The 22,832-nt window shown below is 36.7% G+C and overlaps 2 protein-coding genes across 3 annotated transcripts in view; both read right to left on the bottom strand.

The window, feature by feature from the left end:
• Window positions 1-7,297: 7,297 nt before the first annotated feature.
• Window positions 7,298-15,922, bottom strand: arl6 (ARF like GTPase 6). 2 transcript variants are annotated; one of them, XM_079813445.1, is made up of 8 exons: window positions 15,870-15,922; window positions 12,822-12,967; window positions 12,636-12,697; window positions 12,458-12,526; window positions 12,247-12,341; window positions 12,004-12,133; window positions 8,019-8,074; window positions 7,298-7,417 (listed from the first exon to the last, which is right to left on the bottom strand). In XM_079813445.1, exons 2-8 carry the CDS (start codon window positions 12,942-12,944, stop codon window positions 7,392-7,394), a joined length of 561 nt encoding a protein of 186 aa, XP_079669571.1. In that variant the 5' UTR covers window positions 12,945-12,967; window positions 15,870-15,922; the 3' UTR covers window positions 7,298-7,391. The 2 variants fall into 2 exon arrangements, with proteins under 2 accessions (XP_079669571.1, XP_079669570.1); XM_079813444.1 differs by lacking the exon at window positions 7,298-7,417 and having other exon boundaries at window positions 7,878-8,074.
• Window positions 15,923-21,467: 5,545 nt separating this feature from the next.
• epha6 (eph receptor A6) overlaps window positions 21,468-22,832 on the bottom strand; it is a gene marked incomplete at its 3' end in the record, with an annotated part of 193,751 nt that continues 192,386 nt past the window's right edge. The window contains exon 17 of the mRNA XM_079813446.1: window positions 21,468-21,582. Within this exon, the coding sequence (XP_079669572.1) occupies window positions 21,468-21,582 (115 nt within the window). The remainder of the gene's footprint in view (window positions 21,583-22,832) is intronic.

Here is a 22,832-nt window from a genome sequence, read left to right as displayed (position 1 = left end):
GAAATAAGAATCTGTTAGCTTTCTTAAAAGAGGGAATGCAACTCTCCAAACGAGCCAATTTAATGAAAAAAGAAGCCAGATATCTTCTACCTAGCCTATATCAGACAAGTCGACTAATTTAACTGGTAAAATTTTGACAGCTTGCCAAGTGAGTCCCAATTATAAGCAGACGGTGTACTTCCCGTACAGATGTTGGAGCTCTTTGTAGTTTAGAAAAGGCCTGGTCAAGATCCCTCAGCCGTTTTCAACGGCAAATGTGTGGCACAGCTTCTGAAAAAGTAATAGACCTGGATTTTTTTCAGAAAAAAGTTATTTGTCTGCTTAAAAAAAGCAGTAGAGAAAAGTTGGTTAAAAAGTCAGATAGCCTACGGAAGATGACTATAGGCTTTTTAAAATTTCTTAAAATGTTTATCTTGAATCATTTGAAATTAACACAGTCTTGATGTTTTCTTCTAGATCCCTTGGTGCATGCATGGGAACAGTCATGGCACACAGATTTTGCTCAGCTAATGAGCTTACTTCACATCTGTTTCGTGTTCTTTGAAGTGTGTCGCAGAGAGATGAACATGTCGTTTTTCATGGACAAATGAACAGCAGATTTGACAAAACTGTCAGAAATAATAATAATAAACGGTAAAACAATATATGCTATATTGAATGTAAAACTGTACACTTAGGCCTAGCCTACAACAACAACATGAGGTGAACTAATAAAATATATGCTCTACGAAATGTGACTTGGGTGATACAATTGTGAAGGGAACATAATAAACTTAATCATTAAAAGAAAAGAAAAAAAATCGAGGAAGGTAAATTAACGTGTATATTTCAGCACCTGTTTAACTAGGCTACCTGTTGTGGCTTTCAAAAGTGAATTACAGAGTAGACTGCTGCTGCCACCTAGCGGTAGAAAGTAACTGCAACGTGAGCGGGTAGCTACTAATGGCAGTTGTCCGTCTAGTAATACAGCAATCGTTTATTGGAAAGTTCGAAAAAAGGAAACTAGAGTCTACGTCTGTTTAGGGACTGGAGCTGGAGCAGCGGAGAAAACCGGGTATTTATAAAGAGAGATGGAAAGTGGCAAGCAACGGGCACTTACAGCTACAGGGTCCCGGATCAGCTTCACGTCTGTTACACATGGCTAAACGAGACGATCTGACACCGCGCACGGAAGCTCGGAGTCAGAGCAGAGTCTCCACTGTGTTTTATATCTGCTGTCATTTCTTCTCGGGGATCTGCACAGACTGTCTCTGGTGCTGTCCCTATTCACTGGCACCAGACGGTGATGGAAATACAGCATTTCCCCATTGTAGTTAGATAAAAATAAAATAAAAATAAAATTCTGTCTTGTGCGAAACACAAAAGATATTTTGAAGAGTGGTAGCTAACCAAACAGTTTTTTTTTAAAGAATCATTGACTTTCATTGTATGGAAGAAAACATTTGACATTTGTGTTCCACTCCCACAAAAGAAAGAAAGCCATAGCATAGGCTACAGGGGTGGAACGACGAGAGTAACAGAATTTTCATTTTAGGGTGAATCCCTTTTTAAAATAACTTAGAATTAACGTATGAACTAGGCAACATGGGCATTGAATTGGGTCTAGGTAAAATAATTTGATGCATTCAACCTGGACTCAACAAAATGTTAAAAAAAGAGTGAAAGAGCTGCTTTTTACTGGCATATTAGCCTATTATATTACAGCTATGCCAGATCCAATTTCTGCACAAATGCTTAGGCAACATGTAATATAAAATAAGGCTAATAATTGAAACTCTTATTTCAGGTCTTCGAGTGGTATGCAAGAGTGCTGATATAGGACAGCACTGGGAATGTTCACTATTGCTTCGCTTTTTCGTGTTTGTGCCACTCGGACATTCTGTCACCTACATTAGTGGTGAAGATTTTTCTGCAGGTCACGTGGTTACACCAATAGGTGACGACAATGAGCGCATCGTTGAATCATTCATTCAACCGACTAATTTAAAAAACGAAACACTGTGATATACAGTGTTGCACCTGTTTTGGCTTCTCTTTTTGACAGAGAAAAACAGACAAAGTGACTGCCAATATTGTGTTTAAAAAGTAAGCAGCTCATTATTTTATTATTATCTTTTTGTATCCTACTGAACCACAGCAATATCACACTCGCAGTCATGTGTTTGGTAACGCTTAAATAAATCATCCTCATCAACATAATTAAATGAGCTGAAACTCCAGCTGAAGTCTCCAATGACAGTCTTGGCACCACTAAGTATTTCAGTGACTGGAAAAGACATAAATGTGTGTGATTCCATAAAAACGGCAGATGGCCTTATGATTAGATGAGATTCTGCCATGTTCAGCTGCCGTCCGTGCTGATGTTGTGGTCTTAATGAGCAAGGGTATTGGATTGTCCACAACTATAATCATGGACATGGTTCAGCCATGCCATAACAGCTGTCCCTCACAGACTCAAATAGCTCTGGCCAGACTGATTATTTAAAGAGAAAGAAAGGATGAAGCTCTGTGCATACTCTGGTATTGACTGGTCAGTTGACTTTTGTATTATAAATATATATACACTGTTGCCGCTTTCGGTGGTGGACACTGGTCAGCATGGGCACCCTGACTAGTCTGTAGCTGCCCCATACTTAACAAACTGCAATGCACTGTGTATTCTGACACCTTTCTATCAGACCCAGCATTAACATTTTGAGCAATTTGAGCTACAGTAGCTCGTCTGTTTGATCGGACCACACGGGCTAGTCTTCGCTCTCCATGCACATCAATGAGCCTTGGCCACCCATGCCAGTTCACCACTGTTCCTTCCTTGGACCTCTTTTGATACGACCACTGCAGACCGGGAACACCCCACAAGAGCTGCAGTTTTGGAGATGCTCTGACCCAGTCGTCTAGCCATCACAATTTGGCCCTTGTTAAACCTGCTCAAATCCTTACACTTGCCCATTTTTCCTCAGATCAACTTTGAGGACAAAATGTTCACTTGCTGCCTAATATATCCCACCAACAGGTGCCGTGATGAAGAGATAATCAGTGTTATTCACTTCACCTCCAAAACACGCTGGCCATAATTATTGGCACCCTTTTATCAAATACTTTTTGCAACCTCCTTTTGCCAAGATAACAGCTCTGAGTCTTGTTCTATAATGCCTGATGAGTTTGGAGAACACCTGACAAAAGATCAGAGACCATTCCTTCATACAGAATCTCTCCAGATCCCCAGCTCTTCTCTTCAGTTCACCCCACTCATTCTCTATAGGGTTCAGGTCAGGGAACTGGGATGGTCATGGCAGAAGCTTCATTTTTTGCTTAGTGACACATTTGTGTGTTGATTTTGATGTTTGTTTTGGATCATTGTCCTGATGGAAGATCCGACCACGGCCCATTATGAGATTTCTAGCAGTGGCTGTCAGGTTTTGATTTTTTTATCTGTTGGTATTTGCTAGAATCCATGATTCCATGTATCTGAACAAGATGTCCAGGACCTCCAGCAAAAAAATAGGCCCACAACATTAAAGATCCAGCTGTATTTTTAACCATGGGTACTTTTTTATCCCTGGTTGCACCAAACCCATCTGGTGGGTTTGCTGCCAAAAAGCTCTTTTTATAGTTTCATCTGACCACAGAACCAGGTCCCTTTTGAATTTCCAGTCATGTCTGACAGCTGAATATGCTGGAGTTTGTTTCTGGATGAGCAAGAAGGATTTTTTTCTTGAAACCCTCCCAAACAACACGTGGTGATGTAGGGGTTGTTTGATTTTTTTTTTTTTTTAGGCTTTCTGACCCCAAGACTCAACTAATCTCTGCGATTCTCCATCTGTGATCCTTGGAGTCTTTGTCCACTCAAACTTTTCTCCTCGCCATGCAATACGACAATAATTACAAAAATGATTTCCCTGATGGATGAAATGGGGATTTTCAATGCTTTAGATATTTTCCTACATCCACTTTCACAACAATCTTTTGCTGCACATCAGAACTATATTCTTTGGTTTTACTCATTGTGATGAATGATTAAGGGCATTTGGCCTTTGTGTTTCCTCATATTTATACTCCTGTGAAACAAGACGTCATAGCTAGACAATTTCATGTTCCTAGTCACCCTGGAGTGCTGAAAAATATAAATATGAATGGGAATGCCTTCATACAGATACTACGCCCCAGAGTTTCTGTTTATTCTTTAAACATTCTATTACAAGATCCCTTAATGATGAATAAAAACAGCAAGAAAAAAACATTGCTAAATATCAGTCAAATGTTTAGAAAATAAATTATTTTGTGAAAATGTACGATCTAGACAAAACACAAGACAACAAGCAACAATTACTTTACAAATACTTTTAAAACAAAACTTTTATGAAAAATAACTCCAGAAAAAATAAGAAATGTTTCCTTTGTGACGCTTTGAGGTGTCATACTTTCAGAAACAAAAAACACTGTCCTTTTCTTATGGTTCAGAGGCAACATGCATGCAATGCATGAACAAGTAAATCATAGCAAAATAGTTCTGCTATACATTACTACAGTAACAAGCTTTGACCAATTTGACATTCCTGAGCAGTTCTATCTATTGATAAACAAACATAGCTAAGATATACAATATTAGCCACTGTATGTTGCTCTATATAACTAATAATAATAATATAATTGCTCTACAGCCAAGTGTAGTGTAAATATTTAAAGTTTAAAATATGATGTACTTTGACAAATGTATTGCATTATATATATATATATATATTTATATTTATTGTGGTAACACTTTACAATAAGGTTTAATTTGTTAAAGGTCCCTTTTTCCTGTGTTTTTGAAGCTTTGATTGTGTTTACAGTGTGCAATATAACGTGTTCATGTTTCGCGTGTAAAAAAACAGTATTTTTCACACAATTTACTTATCTGTATACCGCTGTTTTCACTGTCCTAAAAACGGCCTGAGAATTTCCTCGTTCTATGAAGTCCCTCCTTCAGAAATACGTAACGAGTTCTGATTGTACCAGCGGTTCCCGTGTTGTGATTCGACAGCAGCTTAGCGCACGTTGCCCGGAAAGGTCACGCCTCTTACCATAACAGGGAGATGCATGCGCTCAATGTTATTGTAAACATGTCTATATTACCGTATCAATTTGAGCCAGAATCAGACCCGGGATGAAAATAACAGCACCTCGACGACATGACGACAAACGCTCTACAAACGCAACACTCCTCTTCTCCACGTGGGAGAGCAACAAGACCACGCCCCCTTTTTGCGTATTCTTGTGGGCGGAGGTTAGTCAACAAACTGTTCTACTGACGTCATTAAAGCAGGATGTACAGGGATGTAGTCCAAACCGGCCGTTCGCTGTAGGCTTTGAAAGGGAACTTCTGTTAAATAAAATATCTCGCTTGGCATTCATTTTACAGGTATTATTTATGCTCTAACAGCAACATTACTCACTAACTAAAGTTTGAAAAATGGAATCACGAAGAACAGGACCTTTAACATTAGTTAATGCATTAATTAACATGAACTTACAATGAGCAATACAATTGTTACAGTATTTATTCATCTTTGTTAATGTTAATTAAAAAAATCCAGCTGTTCATTCTTTGTTCATGTTAGTTTACAGTAATGTTAACAAATAAAACATTTGATTTTAATAATGTATTAGTAAATGCTGAAATTAACTAATATTAATAAATGCTGAAGAAGTATTGTTAATTCTTAGTTCATGTTAACTAATAAAACCTTATTGTAAAGTGTTACATATATTGTTGTCGGATATTTCTGCAAGAAAATTCAATAAGAAAGAAGGTACAATGACCAAATACTAGACAGATTGTCACAGACCACTTTACACCGGTTAACATAATGGGTCAGGTGATCAAAAGTGGTCAGCACTAAATGCAGGTATAAATGGGGTTTAAAATGTTTTGTGATTTGATCGCTCATTTGGGAGGTAGTCAGAAATGCATATGGCCACATTTCATTTATAGTGTAAATTCTAATGTGTTTTTATGTATCCTGGACAACAGGGAACCTGCCAATCAATCATTGTGCTAATATACTATATTGCCAAAAGTATTAGGACACCAGGTGAATTCAGGTGTCCCAATCACTTCCATGGCCACAGGTGTATAAAATCACAAACCTAGGCATGCAGACTGCTTCTAAAAACATTTGTGAAAGAATGGGTTGAATTATGGTGTGGGGGTTGTTTTTCAGGGGTTGTGCTTGACCCCTTAAATCCAATGAAAGGAACTTTTAATGCTTCAGCAAACCAAGACATTTTGGCCAATTTCATGCTCCCAACTTTATGGGAACAGTTTGGGGATAACCCCTTCCTGTTCCAACATGACTGCGCACCAGTGCACAAAACAAGGTCCATAAAGACATGGATGAGCAAGTTTGGTGTGGAGGAACTTAAAGGGATAGTTCACCCAAAAATTTAAATTTTCTCATCATTTACTCACCCTCAAGTTGTTCCGAACTTGTATGAGTTTCTTCGTTCTGCTGAACACAAAAGATATTTTGAAGAATGTTTGTAACCAAGCAGAGCAACCATTGACTACCATAGTATTTTTTTCCCTACTATGGTAGTCAATGGTTGCTCTATCTGCTTGGTCCAACATCAGAGCTTGACCTTACAAATGCGCTTCTAGAAGAATGGTCAAAAATTCCCATGAACAGAACACACTCCTAAACCTTGTGGAAAGTCTTCCCAGAAGACTTATAGCTGCAAAGGGTGGGCCAACTCCATATTAAACCCTACGGATTAAGAATGGGATGTCATTAAAGTTCATGTGCATGTAAAGGCAGACGTCCCAAAACTTTTGGCAATATAGTGTAGGTTAGACTTGATTAGTTATGAGCGGCATTAAAAGAAAACAACCGTCCAAATAATGTTTGTAGAGAGATTTAAAAAGAAAAGTCTCGACTGAACACTTGCGATCAGAGGCCAGTTGCATAAATATAATAGCCACTATGGTCATTTGATTAATTCATGATTGTGTCTTAATAACTTGTCTGACTAGTATGTAATTTGTTAGGGGTAATCAGTTTTACTTTTTGGATTCAAATTAGACCAATCTGTACCTTATGTAACTGACTTTTAAAAGTTGAAAAATGAACTTTTGACAAAAAAAAAAAAAAAAACAGTTTCTGACTTTTGAAGAAAAAAATGAAGATGACTAATTTATGAGACTATTCTATGCTGTTTATGCAACCGGCCACTGAGCAGATGTTCATACCTAGTGCAAACATGGCCATAATCAAAGCCAAACAGTTTATTACTCTACCAATCTAACTGATTTTAAAGTCAGCACAGACAATATGTGCCCCGAGGTGAAGATCTGTTTAGTCTGGCTCCCCCATTGCAGCAGGTGACCTTGAATGCTTATTTTCAGGAGGATTTTACGTTTTCATCGCTCTGATTTGATCTGAGAGGGGAAGAAAAAGGAAGAACAGAACAATGATTTAACTCATTATACATTTTGATAACTGTATATAAAGGTTTCCGATAAAGATGAGACCCTGAATTGCTGGATGGATTGGGATAAACTACTGGGTAGAGGAGAACAGACGTCTGTGAACTTCATTTAATCGTTATTGACTTGACAGAATATTCAAATGCACCTCAAACAGCAAGGGGAGGGGGTCTGAAATAGTTTAGCATCAATTTGGGCTGTATCGCATCTTTGAGATATACATTTTAAAGGATTTTTTTGCCTTTGAATTTCTCCCAAAAGGCCAAAATGAAATATAAAAAGCTGCAAAAATGAATACAGCCCAAAATTGAGTTAAACACGTACAATTTTACTAAGTATCACAACACATCTGGTCATTTCAACTGCAGTACTTACTGTGCAATTTGTTCTACGGATGAAACGGAACAAAAGAATAGAAATGGCATTGAACGTTTTAAATGGTACAGCTCTTTTGACAGCCTTCTTAAACAGCATTTGAGCTCATCTCTGAAGAAACAAACAATTTAAAGACAAACAGAAAATCAGGTGCATAAACCATGGAATGTGTATTTACCTTGCAGCCAGTCTACACCCTCCTGAAGTCCTTCTCCTTTCACTGCATCGCTAGCACTGTAAAGGTAATTTATTTCATTAAAATTGTATGTATAATATATACACACGATTATAATTATATACAAACCATTTAAAAGTTAGGTTCAGAACGATTTTTTTTTTAAATAAAATACTTTTATTCAGCAAGGACACGTTAAATACATTTTTTTAAAAAAAGTGCTGGTTACAATTTTGATCAAATAAATACACCCTTGGTGAGCATAAGAGACTTCTTTCAAAAACATGAAAAAAATCTTAACAACCCCAAATTTATATAATTAGCTTCTGCTTAGCCCAACATAACTGTATATTCTATCCCCTAATCACATAAACCTACCCATCACAGAAAACGTTCTGCACTTAAGACCAATTTATACTTCTGCATCGAACGTACACTGTAGCTACATCGTAGGCTGTGTAGCATTCGAAGCCTACGTGCACCTCTTAGAAAAAACAGGACCAAAACATTTCCCCACAAGGATTTCAGATATTTCCATCTTTCCCCATAACACAGGGCTTACCAGGACCACACACACGTTGTGTTTTCATGTTTAATGGGGACATTCCAAGGATATAATGATTTTTATACTGTACAAACTAGGGATGCACCGAATGTTCTGCAACCGAAATTATTCGGCAAAGAATAAGTGAAAATACAGAATAAATGTCTATTTAACCGAGACATAGCACTAACCAGCTAGCACGCCACCTCAGGCAGAGCCTTGGGCACAGTATTTAGCAGGACGGGACCACACACACACACACACAACCTCTTCAAATCTATTCGGATGGAGCAGGTTTACCCTGAGGAGATCACAGATGTACTTTGTGATTGTGTTATTTCCATCTGAATTGAACGTGTCTGTAAAAACCTCACGCAACCTTTGTAAAAATTAAAAAGCAAATTGCCTACCCTGGCTAGCTCATGGTTCCTCTGAGAAATCTAATTCTGTCTGCTTGTCACCGTGGTATGTAAGACTTTTCCTCATTTATTATGACATTTATTGAATACTGTAACTAAAGCTACATTTCCTAATGTGCTGCCTGGTGCATTAGCTTGGTGATTTATGTACTTCTGACATCCCTTCCAATGTACAAAGGAAATTAAATCAATAATGAGAGTCCCTTAATTGTGTAATGCAATTAAAGAGTTAGAATTATTTCACTTATATAAACCTTGATCCACATCCACCTTTGTCCCACATCCAGACAAATAGACCCTTCAAACCGCACACGCGCTGTTAATAACAGTAACTCAAACACTATTTAGAAAATAAACCCTGTCAGAATAGTGGACCTATACATTACATGGTAACACTTTACATTAAGGTCTCATTTGTAAACATTAGTTAATGTATTAACTAACATGAACTAACAATGAGCAATACATTTGTTACAACATCTTTGTTAATGGTAATTTTGTTAATACATCTTTTAAAAAAGTTGGGACAGTATGGAAAACGCAAAAAAAAAGAAGTGATTTCTAAATTTACTTTGACTTGTATTTCATTGCAGACAATATGAACACAAAATATTTCATGTTTTGTCCGGTCAACTTCATGTCATTTGTAAATATGCATCCTTTCCTGTCATTCAGACCTGCAACACATTACAAAAAAAGTTGGGACAGGAGCAATTTAGGGCTAGTAATGAGGTAAAATGGTTAAATAATGATGTGATTTGAAACAGGTGATGTCAACAGGTGATTGTAATTATGATTTGGTACAAAAGCAGCATCCAAGAAAGGTCTAATCCTTTAGGAGCAAAGATGGGCCGAGGATCGCCAGTTTGCCAACAAATACGTGAGAAAATTATTGAAATGTTTAAAAACAATGTTCCTCAAAGAAAGATAGGAAGAGATTTGGATATTTCACATTCAACAGTGCATAACATAATTAAAAGATTCAAGGAATCTGGAGGAATTTCAGTGCGTAAAGGACAAGGGCGCAAGCCTAAGCTGAACAACCGTGATCTCCGATCCCTCAGGCGGCACTGCATCAAGAATCGTCATTCATCTATAAGCGATATCACCACATGGGCTCAGGACTACTTTGGCAAACCTTTGTCAAGTACCACAATACGTAGTTACATCCACAAATGCCAGTTAAAACTGTACTGTGCCAAAAGGAAGTCCTATGTTAACAGTGTCCAGAAGCGCCGTCGACTTCTCTGGGCTCGGAGGCATCTGGGATGGACCATCACACAGTGGAAACGTGTACTGTGGTCAGATGAATCAGTATTTGAGGTATTTTTTGGGAGGAATGGACGCTGTGTGCTCTGGACCAAAGAAGAAAAGGATCATCCAGACTGTTACCAGCAACAAGTCCAAAAGCCAGGGTCTGTCATGGTATGGGGTTGTGTCAGTGCCCTTGGCTAAGGTAACTTGCACTTCTGTGAAGGCACCATTAATGCTGAAAAGTACATAGAGATTTTGGAGCATAATATGCTGCCTTCAGGAAGACATCTTTTCCAGGGACGTCCATGCATATTTCAACAAGACAATGCAAAACCACATTCTGCACACATTACAAAGTCCTGGCTGCGGAGGAAGAGGGTACGGGTACTTGACTGGCCTGCCTGCAGTCCCGACCGGTCTCCAATAGAGAATGTGTGGCGCATTTTGAAGTGCAAAATGCGACAACGAAGACCCCGTACTGTTGCCCACCGTAAGACTTGTTTGCAGGAAGAATGGGACAAAATTCCACCTGAAACACTTCATTACTTGGTGTCTTCAGTCCCTAAACGTCTTTTAAGTGTTGTGAAAAGGAATGGCAACATTACAAAGTGGTAAATGCTTTACTGTCCCACTGTTTTTTTTTAAAAATGTGTTGCAGGTCTGAATGACAGGAAAGGATGCATATTTACAAATGACATGAAGTTGACCAGACAAAACATGAAATATTTTTTCTTCATATTGTTAGTAATGAAATACAAGTCAAAGTAAATTTAGAAATCACTTCTTTTTTTTTTATTTGCGTTTTCCATACTGTCCCAACTTTTTCTGATTTGGGGTTGTATAATACTGTCGTTCATATTAGTTCACAATGCATTAACTAATGTTAACAAAACAACTTTTGATGGTAATAATGTATTCAACATGACATCATGACTTTGCGTAAACATACATGCCACTTTCTAAAGCCAAATGGCGTGTTATCTGTACGCATTTTGAGCTATCCGTGTGTATGTGTACGGCGAAACGAACCATCATCTCTGCGTGTATGTCTACGCTGTGTGATTCCGCGTGTATGTCTACGCCGAAACAAACCATTATGTGTGTGTGAGTGTCCCCACAATGTATGGATTTATAAACATACTAAATTATGTTTTTTTGAAAATGTAAAAATGCAGAATGTTTCTTGTGATGGGTAGCAGCACCTGACCAATCAAGAATAGCACTTAATATTCTATTCATTTTCTGTCTGTCTAATTTATAAAAAATTGTGCTAGATTAACTGAGACTTGTTACAGCACTTGCATATTGTTGCCCTTGACTGTTCTAGTTGCTTCTATTGCTCTCATTTGTAAGTCGCTTTGGATAAAAGCGTCTGCTAAATGACTAAATGTAAATGTAAAATGTAGGTTTAGGGGCAGTGTGTGTGTGTGATGGGTAGGTTTAGGGGTAGGGGTAGTGTAGGGGGATAGAATGAAACGGCGTTGATAAACACGCTAAAAAACGATTATGCGTCTTGATAGCACGCAAAAATGGCATACGAATTGGCGTGTCATACATACACCATTTCATGAGATCAGTCTGATGTATTAGTATTAGTATGTATTAGTATTAGTAATAACTAAGATCGATAAATGCTGAAGTATTGTTCATTCTTAGTTCATGTTAACTAAAGTAGTTAACTCATGTTAACTAATTAAATCTTATTGTAAAGTGTTACCAATTATTTCAATGCAAACAGAAAATTATAACTGAAATAATTTAGATTTCTTACCAGATATGCCATGGTTTGTCCTTAATGTTTTCCAGACACAAGAGCTGAGAGACCTTTACTGCTGACAACGCATCCCTGAGGTCCATCTTGTTGGCGAAAAAGAGTATAGGTATCCTTCTGTGCTTAATATCTGAGTACACACAGAAAAACATATATGGTATTATGGTGCTTTTAATTCAGATTTGAAAATGATGGCTAAAATATTGATAAATGACAGAAAGAAAGGAAGAAAGAAAGATATACCTGGGTGATTCAAAAGGGTATCCAATTCCTCTTTTGCCACCACCATTCTTAATTTATCTCCACTGTCAATCACAAAAATGATGGCCTGACCCTCCCTGGAAACAACATAACACCAATAAACACAAACCGCACAGATCGATTCCAAAGTGGGCGAAGGTACTCCATTAGCTTAGTAAACATAATAAAATAAGCTTGAATAGGAGAAACTCACTTGTAATAGTGCTCCCACAGATTTCTGTATCTCCCCTGACCTGACATGTCAAACACTGTGAAAGAAAGACTTTGGGGAGAGGAGGGAGTTACTGTGTTAGTGAGATTTTGAAAAAGACAAATGGTTTTCAGAGACTAACCCCTCACACTATACATAGTTAGCTCTTTTAAATATTCACCTTGAGGTCCTAAACTTTTCTATGCTGAAGCCTATGGTTGGGACAATGTCTTGAGCCTGAGCCTGCAAGGGGAAACAAATGATATATCACAACCGTGAGCTCACATGCAATACAGAAAACAAAGAAGAAGAGAAAGGAAAATACGCAAACATATATTTTGGGTGTACAGATAGGAGAGTAACATACATTGGATGGCTTTAGCTGGTTGATGATGGTAGTTTTTCCACTGTTGTCCAGACCTAAACACAGCACGTTCACCTCCTTCTTCTTCAGACCCAGCCACCCTGCAAGCTTGTCAAAAAGCCCCATTTGCCTAGTTGGATGGGGCGCTTCTGGAAAGAGATCACATCAAAGGCAAGCTTGATTAGATTATTCTTCAGATGCATCCAGAGGCCGACAAACACTTGGGACAACAGAAACATCTCTTTTTTCACAGTCTGCGTATGGCACTACCTGCTCAGTTGCTCAAATGAAGAAGAAAAACACACACACACACACACACACACACACACACACACACACACACACACACACACACACACACACACACACACACACACACACACACACACACACACACACACACACACACACATATATATATATAAAATTTTATTTATTTATTTATTATTTTTATTATTAAGGGAACACAAGGTTGACATATTTTCTTTTAATTTAAAAGGAACCCACAGGCTTTTTGGGACTATAGCTTATTCACCATATCCCCCAGAGTTAGATAAATCCATACATACCATTCTCATCTCAGTGCGTGCCATAACTCTGTCTGACGAACCCACCGCTAGCCTAGCTTAGCACAAAGACTGGAGGTAAACAGCTCCAGCTAGCCTACTGCTCAATAAGTGACAAAATAATGCCAACTTTTCCTATTTACATGTTGTGATGTGTATAGTTACATTGTGTACTAAGACTGACGGAAAATGAAAAGTTGCGATTTTCTAGACCGATATGGCTAGGAACTATTCTCTCATTCCTGCGTAATAATCAAGAAACTTTGCTGCCATACCATGGGTGCAGCGGCGCAATGATATTACGCAGCGCCTGAAAACAGTCCCCAGCACACTCTCTGTGCAAGCAGGTTGTCACGTTGGTTATGTTGACAGAAGTCAGCCTATTTTCAGGCGCTGTGTAATATCATTGCGCCGCTGCACCCATGGTATGGCAGCAAAGTTCCTTGATTATTATTCAGGAATGAGAGTATAGTTCCTAGCCATATGGCCTAGAAAATAGTGCATGATGTAACTATACACATCACAACAATATTTTGTCACTTACTGAGCAGTAGGCTAGCTGGAGCCGTTTACCTCCAGTCTTTGTGCTAAGCTAGGCTAGCGGTGGGATCGTCAGACAGAGTTATGGCACGCACGGAGATGAAAATGGTATGTATGGACATATCTAACTCTGGGGGATACGGTGAATAAGCTAACGTCCCTAAAAGTCTGCGTGTTCCTTTAAGGTTATTGTTTACATATCTGTTGTGGATGACGATTAGCAGGCTGGCTAACCTGGTCTATCAGTATATATATATATATATATATATATATATATATATATATATATATATATATATATATATATATATATATATATATATATATATATATATATATATATATATATATATATATATATAAATAATTTTATTTATTCATTTATAATTATATTATATTATATTATAATTCCAGCTATTTCTGTTCAGAAGTTTGGGGTTGGCCAAATGTTTTAATGTTTTTGAAAGTGCTGGGAGACTATATGCTATTAAGTCTCTTATGCTCACCAAGGCTGCCGTGAATTAATTTGATCAGAAATACAGTAAAACAGTGTTTTTTTTTTCTCTCCAAATATTATTACAACAATTAAAAATTACTTTTCTATTTATTATGTTCTAATAATTATAAAAATAATTTATTCCTGTGATGGCAAATCAAAATTTTCATCATCATTAATCCAGTCTTCAGTGTTTCATGATCCCTCTGAAATCATTCTTATATTCATTGATTTGCTGCTCAAGAATAATTTCTCATTAATATCAATGTTTAAAACAGTTTAATATTTCTGTGGGATCTGTCAAATCTGACGATTTTTTTCTTCTTCATCACGATTTGATGGATAGAAAGTTCAAAAGAATAGCATTTGTTTGAAATATAAATATTGTGTAACGCTATACATGTTTGTGAATTATTTTATGCATTTTGACTATTTGGCATTTTATTTATCACATTTTAATTCATAATTTGCATACTTAATGTTCATCAATACGTTTAGATTTAGCTTTTTTTATTTTTTAAATATAGTCATTGTAAACATTTTAACAACAACACTTGTTTATTATTTGTTATTTAATAATAAAGGCTGTTATAATCTAAAAGTGTTTCAATATTTGATGGAGATGGGGGGGCAGAGTTGGCTCTCAGCGGCAAGACGTCTGATAAGAAAGTAAGCTTATTTGCTTCTTTTTAATAATCCGATTTAAGTGAATTAACTTGAGCTGCAAGCAAACACACAGCTAGCAACATGAACTCAAATCTGCAGTACGTGAACCCAATTCGTATCGTGTATATATTACTTTGTAAATTCGGGGTAAGTTATGTGTATGCCCGTATCTTGGATCTAAAGAAAACACCCACCTGTTGTGTGTCGAGCTAAGTGAAAATTACATTTCAGTCTTGTAATATAGCGTTACACAACCATCCATTCATCTATCAATCAAACAACCAGTCCAATGTCATCAGCAACACTGACACCGTTTGACGCATTTATCTATATCTCATAGTGTCGTGGGTCACAAACACATGAACGGACAAGAGTAAAATCGTAATCTACGAGAAGAGGCTGTAATCCTCTGAGCTCATTAGCACACGGCTAGCGCTTCAAATGTACAAGTATGCTCAACTAATACAAACATTCTGACGTTTGTTTCATTAATACTCATTTAAATCCACATAAAGGCAACACAATGTTGACATATTTTCTTCTAATTTAAGGTTATTGTTCACATATCCGTTGCGGATGACGGTTAGCTGGTTGGCTGGCTAACCAGCTCTATCAGTCTGCTGTACGTTACGTTACATGGAAAGATCTTCTTTCTTACTTTTCTGCTCGACTCAAATTGTATGTTGTCTGCGTCTTGGTTCAAAAGTAATTTCGCATACAAAGGTCTCGCTCATCGGATTGATGGTAAATCCAGTGCAGATGGAGAGACGTAAACACACTTACCTGGCGTCCTGGAAACTCACACGCCGCTGCTAGGAGACCGATGACGCTTTTTGGTTCAACTCGATGTTTACTCAACAGCGCCATCCGATGGACAATATCAGAACAAGTAGCTTTGTGTTTAAAAACAAAACAAAACATGATTTCAACTTTCAAAAACATATGGGTAGGCATATTTCTGGCACTTTTATGTCCCACCCACGCAGACGATGATTTTTATTAAAAATATGACTTTCTTTCTTTCTTTCTTTCTTTCTTTCTTTCTTTCTTTCTTTCTTTCTTTCTTTCTTTCTTTCTTTCTTTCTTTCTTTCTTTCTTTCTTTCTTTCTTTCTTTCTTTCTTTCTTTCTTTTCTTATTTTTAGGATTTTGTTTTAAACATGTCCAATACCCATACTTTCTATTGCCGTATAAAAATGTAATGTAGGCCTACTTTTTTAACTAACCATCTAAAACTGTAAAAAAAATATGAGTGATATAAACATAAACAAATTCAAGGTTTATTGTGTGAACATGGTTTATATTATTGTTTGCTATTTTCCCCTACTCCCAATTTAATTGTAACACAAGACAGCATAGTGAAGAGTACTCTCAGAATTTTTTTTTTTAATTTAAATTTATTTTTATTTTTTTTTACAAAAGCTGGGGATATATTATTATTATTACAGTTGTAGCCAACTAAATATTTTTTTAATGATTTTTAGTGATAAAAACATGAACAAATTCAAGGTTTATTGTGTGAAAATTGTTGATATTATTGTTTGCTATTTTCCCCTACACCCAACAATTTAATTGTAACACAAGACAGCATTAGTGAAGAGTAGGCCTACTCTCAGATTTATTTTTATTTTTTTACAAAAGCTGTCACAGGGACTTTAGGATACTAGGCCTACATAAAATAGGATCTGTGAAATTAGCCTCAGCAAAACGACGAGCCTATAAGCAATTAAAATGGAAGTGAAATTCATAATATAATGATGTTAATGAGAAAAATGATAGTTTGGTCACACTTTAGTTTAGGGTCCTATTAACTTTGACTTATACCTCAATTACTTAAACTCCCAGTTACTGCTTAATAATAGTTAGTGAGGTAGTTGTTAAGTTTAGGTATTGGGTAGGTTAAGGGATGTAGAATGTGGTCATGCAGTAAGGCATGTGTGCTTTATAAACATCCTAGTAATATGCTAATAAGCAACTAGTTAATAGTGAGAATTGGACCATAAACTAAAGTTTTACTGACAATTCTCATGCTCTACATATTAGTCGTTTTATGGAGTTTGTTTTCTTCCAAAATTCTAAAAGTCATTGAATAAACGCTCATTTAAAAAAAAAATGTCAAGTTCGGTTTATTAAAATACATTAATAAATGCATGTAACAAATGTTAACTAAAACAATGCTTGTCGCACAACATGTTGTCATTAAGTACTGTATATACACACCTTTGTTTCACATTTATATTTATACCAAAGAAACTCACATATTAGTCATTCTTAACAGGAATACATTTACTAAGTTAATATTTTATTAATATTAGCATTTATATATTTAATATTATTGTAAATAAATGTATTTATTTAAAAATACTTTATCATGGTGAGCATTTTATTCTCGAATATAATTTGAGTATATTTATAATCTCAAATCATTATTTTATGACAGCCTACTATACAGTTCCTTCCTGAAAGGGGTGGAGAAAGAATAACAGTTTTTGAAAATCAAACCCAGCACAACTCATTATTTTGTGCCTCAACAGTTGTGTCACAATTAAGTTTCAGCAGACAGAAGTCAGTGAAGTCTGTTGTTATAACCTGTTCCATTTGCTTTGTCAGTTTGGGCAGATAACAACAATTTACAAAAAAAGAGAAACATGGAAAGAGAACATATCTGCTGTTTGTTCAACAGAACTGTTCAAATGGAAACAACTGTGGTAGATGTTTGCTTATCTATCATAATGGTACAAATTAACTAGTGTTACAACTAACTTGCATCTTTATGGTTTCGTATTGTAATATCGGTAACACTTTACAATAGGTTTCATTTGTTAATATTAGAGCAGCTGAACAGAAATATGTATTTTGAAAACAGTAAATATGTAAACAGCATTTAAAAGGATAGTTCACCCAAAAATGAAAATTTTATGTTTATCTGCTTACCCCCAGGGCATCCAAGATATAGGTGACTTTCTTTCTTCAGTAGAACACAAATTAAGATTTTGAACTCCAGTCTGTCAGTCGTATAATGACACAAAACGATCGGTTTGTGCGAGAAACCGAACAGTATAATTTTTTTACCTAGTTTAAACTACGCCAGATTGTGTACAGACCTCATGCACCGGAAGTGATCGCACACTCAAGGATGTTGGACATAGTAGTGTATTAGAGGTAAAAAATTATATAAATACTGTTCGGTTTCTCGCACAAACCGATCGTTTCGTGTCTTAAAGGAACACTCCACTTTTTTGGAAAATAGGCTCATTTTCCAAGTCCATTAGAGTTAAACAGTTGAGTTTTACCATTTTTTTTAATCCATTCAGCCGATCTTTGTATCTGGCGGTAGCACTTTTAGCATAGCTTAGCATACATCATTGAATCGCATTAGACCATTAGCATCGCGCTCAAAAATTACCAAAGACTTTCAATATTTTTCCTATTTAAAACTTGACTCTTATAGTTACATCGTGTACTAAGACCAACAGAAAAAGTTGTGATTTTCTAGGCTGATATAGGAACTATTCTCTCATTCCTACGTAATAATCAAGGAACTGTGCTGCCGTACCATGAGTGCAGCGGCGCAATTATATTATGCAGCGCCTGAAAATAGGCTAACTTCCGTAAACATAACCAACGTGACAACCTGCTTGCACAGGGAGCGTAGCGTGCCTTGTAACCAGACATTTGGGAGAGACGATTCAGAAGATTTACTTTGGTGCAGATCTTGAACCATATGTATTTGAACCGGAATACAATGAAGATGAGCTTTTGGAACGTGAAAGGCAAGAAAGTGTGGCTGAACAGACTGGGGCAAAAGTGAGGAGGAGAGCAGATTCGAACGTGAGTCAGAGAAGAGTCAACGTTTTTTAGCGCAATTCACACCCAGCGGTAATTCAAAGAAATTAAAATGTCCGAATGTGCAACGTGCAACATGGATTCGGTCTTCCGATCAATTGATTTTGAATAACGTAATATGTGACAGAGAGAATGCGCACGGGGAGGTCTCTGCGTATCCTCTCTGTCTCTTAGTTAACATGCGCTCAATCACAAGCGTTGCAGTCATCTACATTACTCACAATAATGATCAAATAAGGCTTTGGCAGGACAAACATTTGTTTTGAATGAGAATGAGAGAATAGTTCTTAGTCATATCAGTCTAAAAAATTCCAACTTTTACAAAAGAGAAGGTTTAAATAGGAAAAATATTGAAAGTCTTTGGTCATTTTTTAGCGCGATGCTAATGGTCTAATCAGATTCAATGATGTATGCTAAGCTATGCTAAAAGTGCTACCGCCAGATACAGAGATCGGCTGAATGGATTAAGAAACGGTAAAACTCAACTGTTTAACTCTAGGGGAGTTGGAAAATGAGCCTATTTTTTTTTTAAAAGTGGAGTGTTCCTTTAAGACATAAATGTGTCGTCACGAGGCGCATGGGTTTAATTTGCATTTGTCTGTGCATGTTTATTTTTTTAACTCTCATCGATTTTTTTTACCATTCACATGCATTATATGACTGACAGACTGCAACGGTTGGAGTTAAAAATCTTAATTTGTGTTCTATTGAAGAAACAAAGTCACCTATATCTTGGATGCCCTGGGGGTAAGCAGATAAACATCAAATTTTCATTTTTAGGTGAACTATCCCTTTAATAATGGAATACAATACATGTAAACATTTATTAATCTTTTGCATTCAGTAATGTTCATGTTGATAAAAAAAAAAAAATTATTAAATGTTCAAATGAACATGAACTAAGATTCAGATTAATTGTTGTTAGTTTATGTAGACTAATGTAGTTAACTAATATAAACAAATTAAATCTTATTTTAGCTACCATAACATTTTAGAAAGCAAACCCGCAGTCCATATTTTAAATTTGTTTGTGATAGACTCATAAAAAACACAAAAATATCAGTTATCATTTATTTTTACAAACATTCAACCTATATCGCCTTTATCTCTCTGTACTCTTTATAAATTATAAAAAATAATGTACAATTAGTTTACTATGAACAATACATTATGACCTGATTACCCAGAGATTTCCCTTGCCCTGCTTGAAATAAGCACTCGGTTCTCTTGCACTTTTGACATTTGCACATTGCAACTTGAAGTTTGTCAAGTGGCCTCAGTGTCCCGAACATGTGTTCAGATACAAAGAGCCAGTCAAAGTATGGGTTCATATATGGTACAGTATTGTGCGTTTGTTTGTCTAGTGGAAGCAAAGGAGACTGCAAATGTGTACAGCATGTTGCCATTGAAGTTATGTGTGTATGTAGGCCTGCTGTGTTGGGAAAAATACTTGCCAACATGCAGAGTGCTATATTGTCATGCTCTCTATATGAGAACATTTTACTGCAACCCGTTACCTCAATGTTTCTCCACTGACAATAGTTTCATAGTCGCAAGGCAAACTGATAAAATATCAGAGGTGTCTATAGGTACTGTACACCATAGCAGACTGAACAAATGTGTGCAGTTCTCAAATCTCGGTCTGAGTGGATTTGTATAAGTTTGTTCAATTTGACTGTGGTGCACAGGAGTAAGAAAATGGCTTACAGTCTTCTGAAAGGTCAGACTTTTACCACCTCGCCGACAGCCTGAGGAAGTCAATGGTTTGTGTGGCATTTTTTTTTTTAAAACAGAGCAAGATAAAGCTCTCAACTCCCAACCTTGGCTCTTTTCTTGGTTTTCTAAAGACTGCACATATTGCTTAGAAAAAGAACTAAACAAAATGCAACCAAAAAATAAATAAACTAAGAAAAAAAAGAGAATAAAAACAAAGTCACATATACATATAAATATTAGGATAAATATCAGATGTGATAAACAATGTATAATAGCCATTTAAAGCTGAAGACATTCAACAGATCCATAGTCTCTCATTTTTAGAGGCTCGGGAAGAAGCTTGATGAATAAACCAGAAAAATCTCTTAAGACACATAATTTAATACATTAAAATAGCAAATATACTATTCAAAATTCTCAGATTTGGAGTCCAGTCAATCACAGAACTTGCAGGATGATTGACAGATGACATCTTCGTAACAATAGAATGGTGCCATTGTTCCATTGTTTACTGTGGTTCCTCTGGGTAAATGGTCCAATTTTCCTGTTACACACAGTTCATCAAGAAGACAAACAATTCATGACAATTAGCATGTTTCTTCAGGGTCTTTGAGATTGCTTTCTTATGTATGTGTTTCAACTGGAAATCTTCAGAAACTGAAGCTGTGGAGCAATTCTCATGACAGTCAGTCAGTCCAGACCTCTTAGGTGTGTGTGTGTGTGTGTGTGCGTGCGTGTGTGCGTGCGTGTGCATGTGTTTTGGGGGTCTAGCGTTGCTGGGATAAGCGTTTATATGAGTGTGTATGTGTATATGTGAATTTTCATACATGGAAGCCATTCTGTTGAATGTGGAGGAACTGCAGTCGTAGTGCTTGTATGCTGCTCACTATCCTCCTCTGGTGGCCAATCAGAGACACTCCGATTCTTCTTACATCACTGTTTAGAAAACGACAAGGGTGAGACAGTTGAAACTGGGCTACATAATTGGAAAGGTGTGAATATAATATAAAAGTACTTTAAGCCATTACATTTACATCTACTCTACTGTCTAGTGTAGAGTGAGGGACTTAAAGGGATAGTTCACCCAAAAATGAAAATTCTGTCATCATTTACTCACCCTCAAGTTGTTCTTAACCTGTGTAAAAGTTATTTGCTCTGCTGATCGCGAAGGCAAATATTTGGAAGAATGTTTGTAACCAAGCAGATAGATCAACCATTGACTAGGGAAAAAAATTGTCAATGGCTACCGAGAGACAAACATTCTTCCAAATATTTTCCTTTGTGTTCAGCAGAAGGAAGAAATTCATACAGGTTTGGAACAACTTGAGGGTAAATGATGACAGAATATTTCATTTTTGGGTGAACTATCCCTTTAAGTCCCACACTATTAAAGAGATAGTTCACCTAAAAATGAAAATTGTGTCATCATTTACTCACCCTTAAGTTGTTTCAAACTTGTATTTATTTATTTATTGTGCTGAACACAAAATAAGATATTTTGAAGAATGTGGGTAACCTTATTCCATTGACTTTCTTTCCATCATATTTTTATAATTGTATTTTTTATACCGTTGTATTTTTTTCTATACTATGGAAGTCAACCATAGCAACTGTTTGGTTATAACATTCTTCAAAATATCTTCCTTTATGTTCAACAGAACAGGTGCTGCTACTATATACACTGATCAGGCATACGATTATGACAGGTGAAGTGAATAACACTGATTATCTCTTCATCATGGCACCTGTTAGTGGGTGGGATATATTAGGCAGCAATTGAACATTTTGTCCTCAAAGTTGATGTGTTAGAAGCAGGAAAAATGGGCAAGCGTAAGGATTTGAGTGAGCTTGACAAGGGCCAAATTGTGATGGCTAGATGACTGGGTCAGAGTATCTCCAAAACTGCAGCTCTTGTGGGGTGTTCCGTATCTATCTGTGGTGGTCAGTATCTATCAAAGGTGGTCCAAGAAAGGAACAGTGGTGAACCGGCGACAGGGTGATGGGCGGCCAAGGCTCATTGATTCATATGGAGAGCGAAGACTGGCCTGTGTGGTCCGATCAAACAGGTGAGCTACTGTAGCTCAAATTGCTCAAGAAGTTAATGCTAGTTCTGATAGAAAGGTGTCAGAATACACAGTGCATCGCGGTTTGTTGCGAATGGGGCCACAAACCAGTCAGGGTGCCCA

This window comes from Gobio gobio (assembly GCF_949357685.1).
Source record: "Gobio gobio genome assembly, chromosome: 3".
Taxonomy (NCBI): Eukaryota; Metazoa; Chordata; class Actinopteri; order Cypriniformes; family Gobionidae; genus Gobio; species Gobio gobio.
The sequence above is the reverse complement of the archived record's forward strand: the minus strand, read 5'-3'. Positions and strand labels throughout refer to the sequence as shown.

Coding starts and splice junctions, on each gene's coding strand:
- arl6 (XM_079813444.1), bottom strand. CDS start 12,944: ATGGGGCTTTTTGACAAGCTTGCAGGGTGGCTGGGTCTGAAGAAGAAG. Junction 12,527..12,635: donor GAAAAGTTTAGGACCTCAAG/GTGAATATTTAA, acceptor CTCTCCCCAAAG/TCTTTCTTTCACAGTGTTTG. Junction 12,134..12,246: donor TACCCTTTTGAATCACCCAG/GTATATCTTTCT, acceptor GTGTGTACTCAG/ATATTAAGCACAGAAGGATA.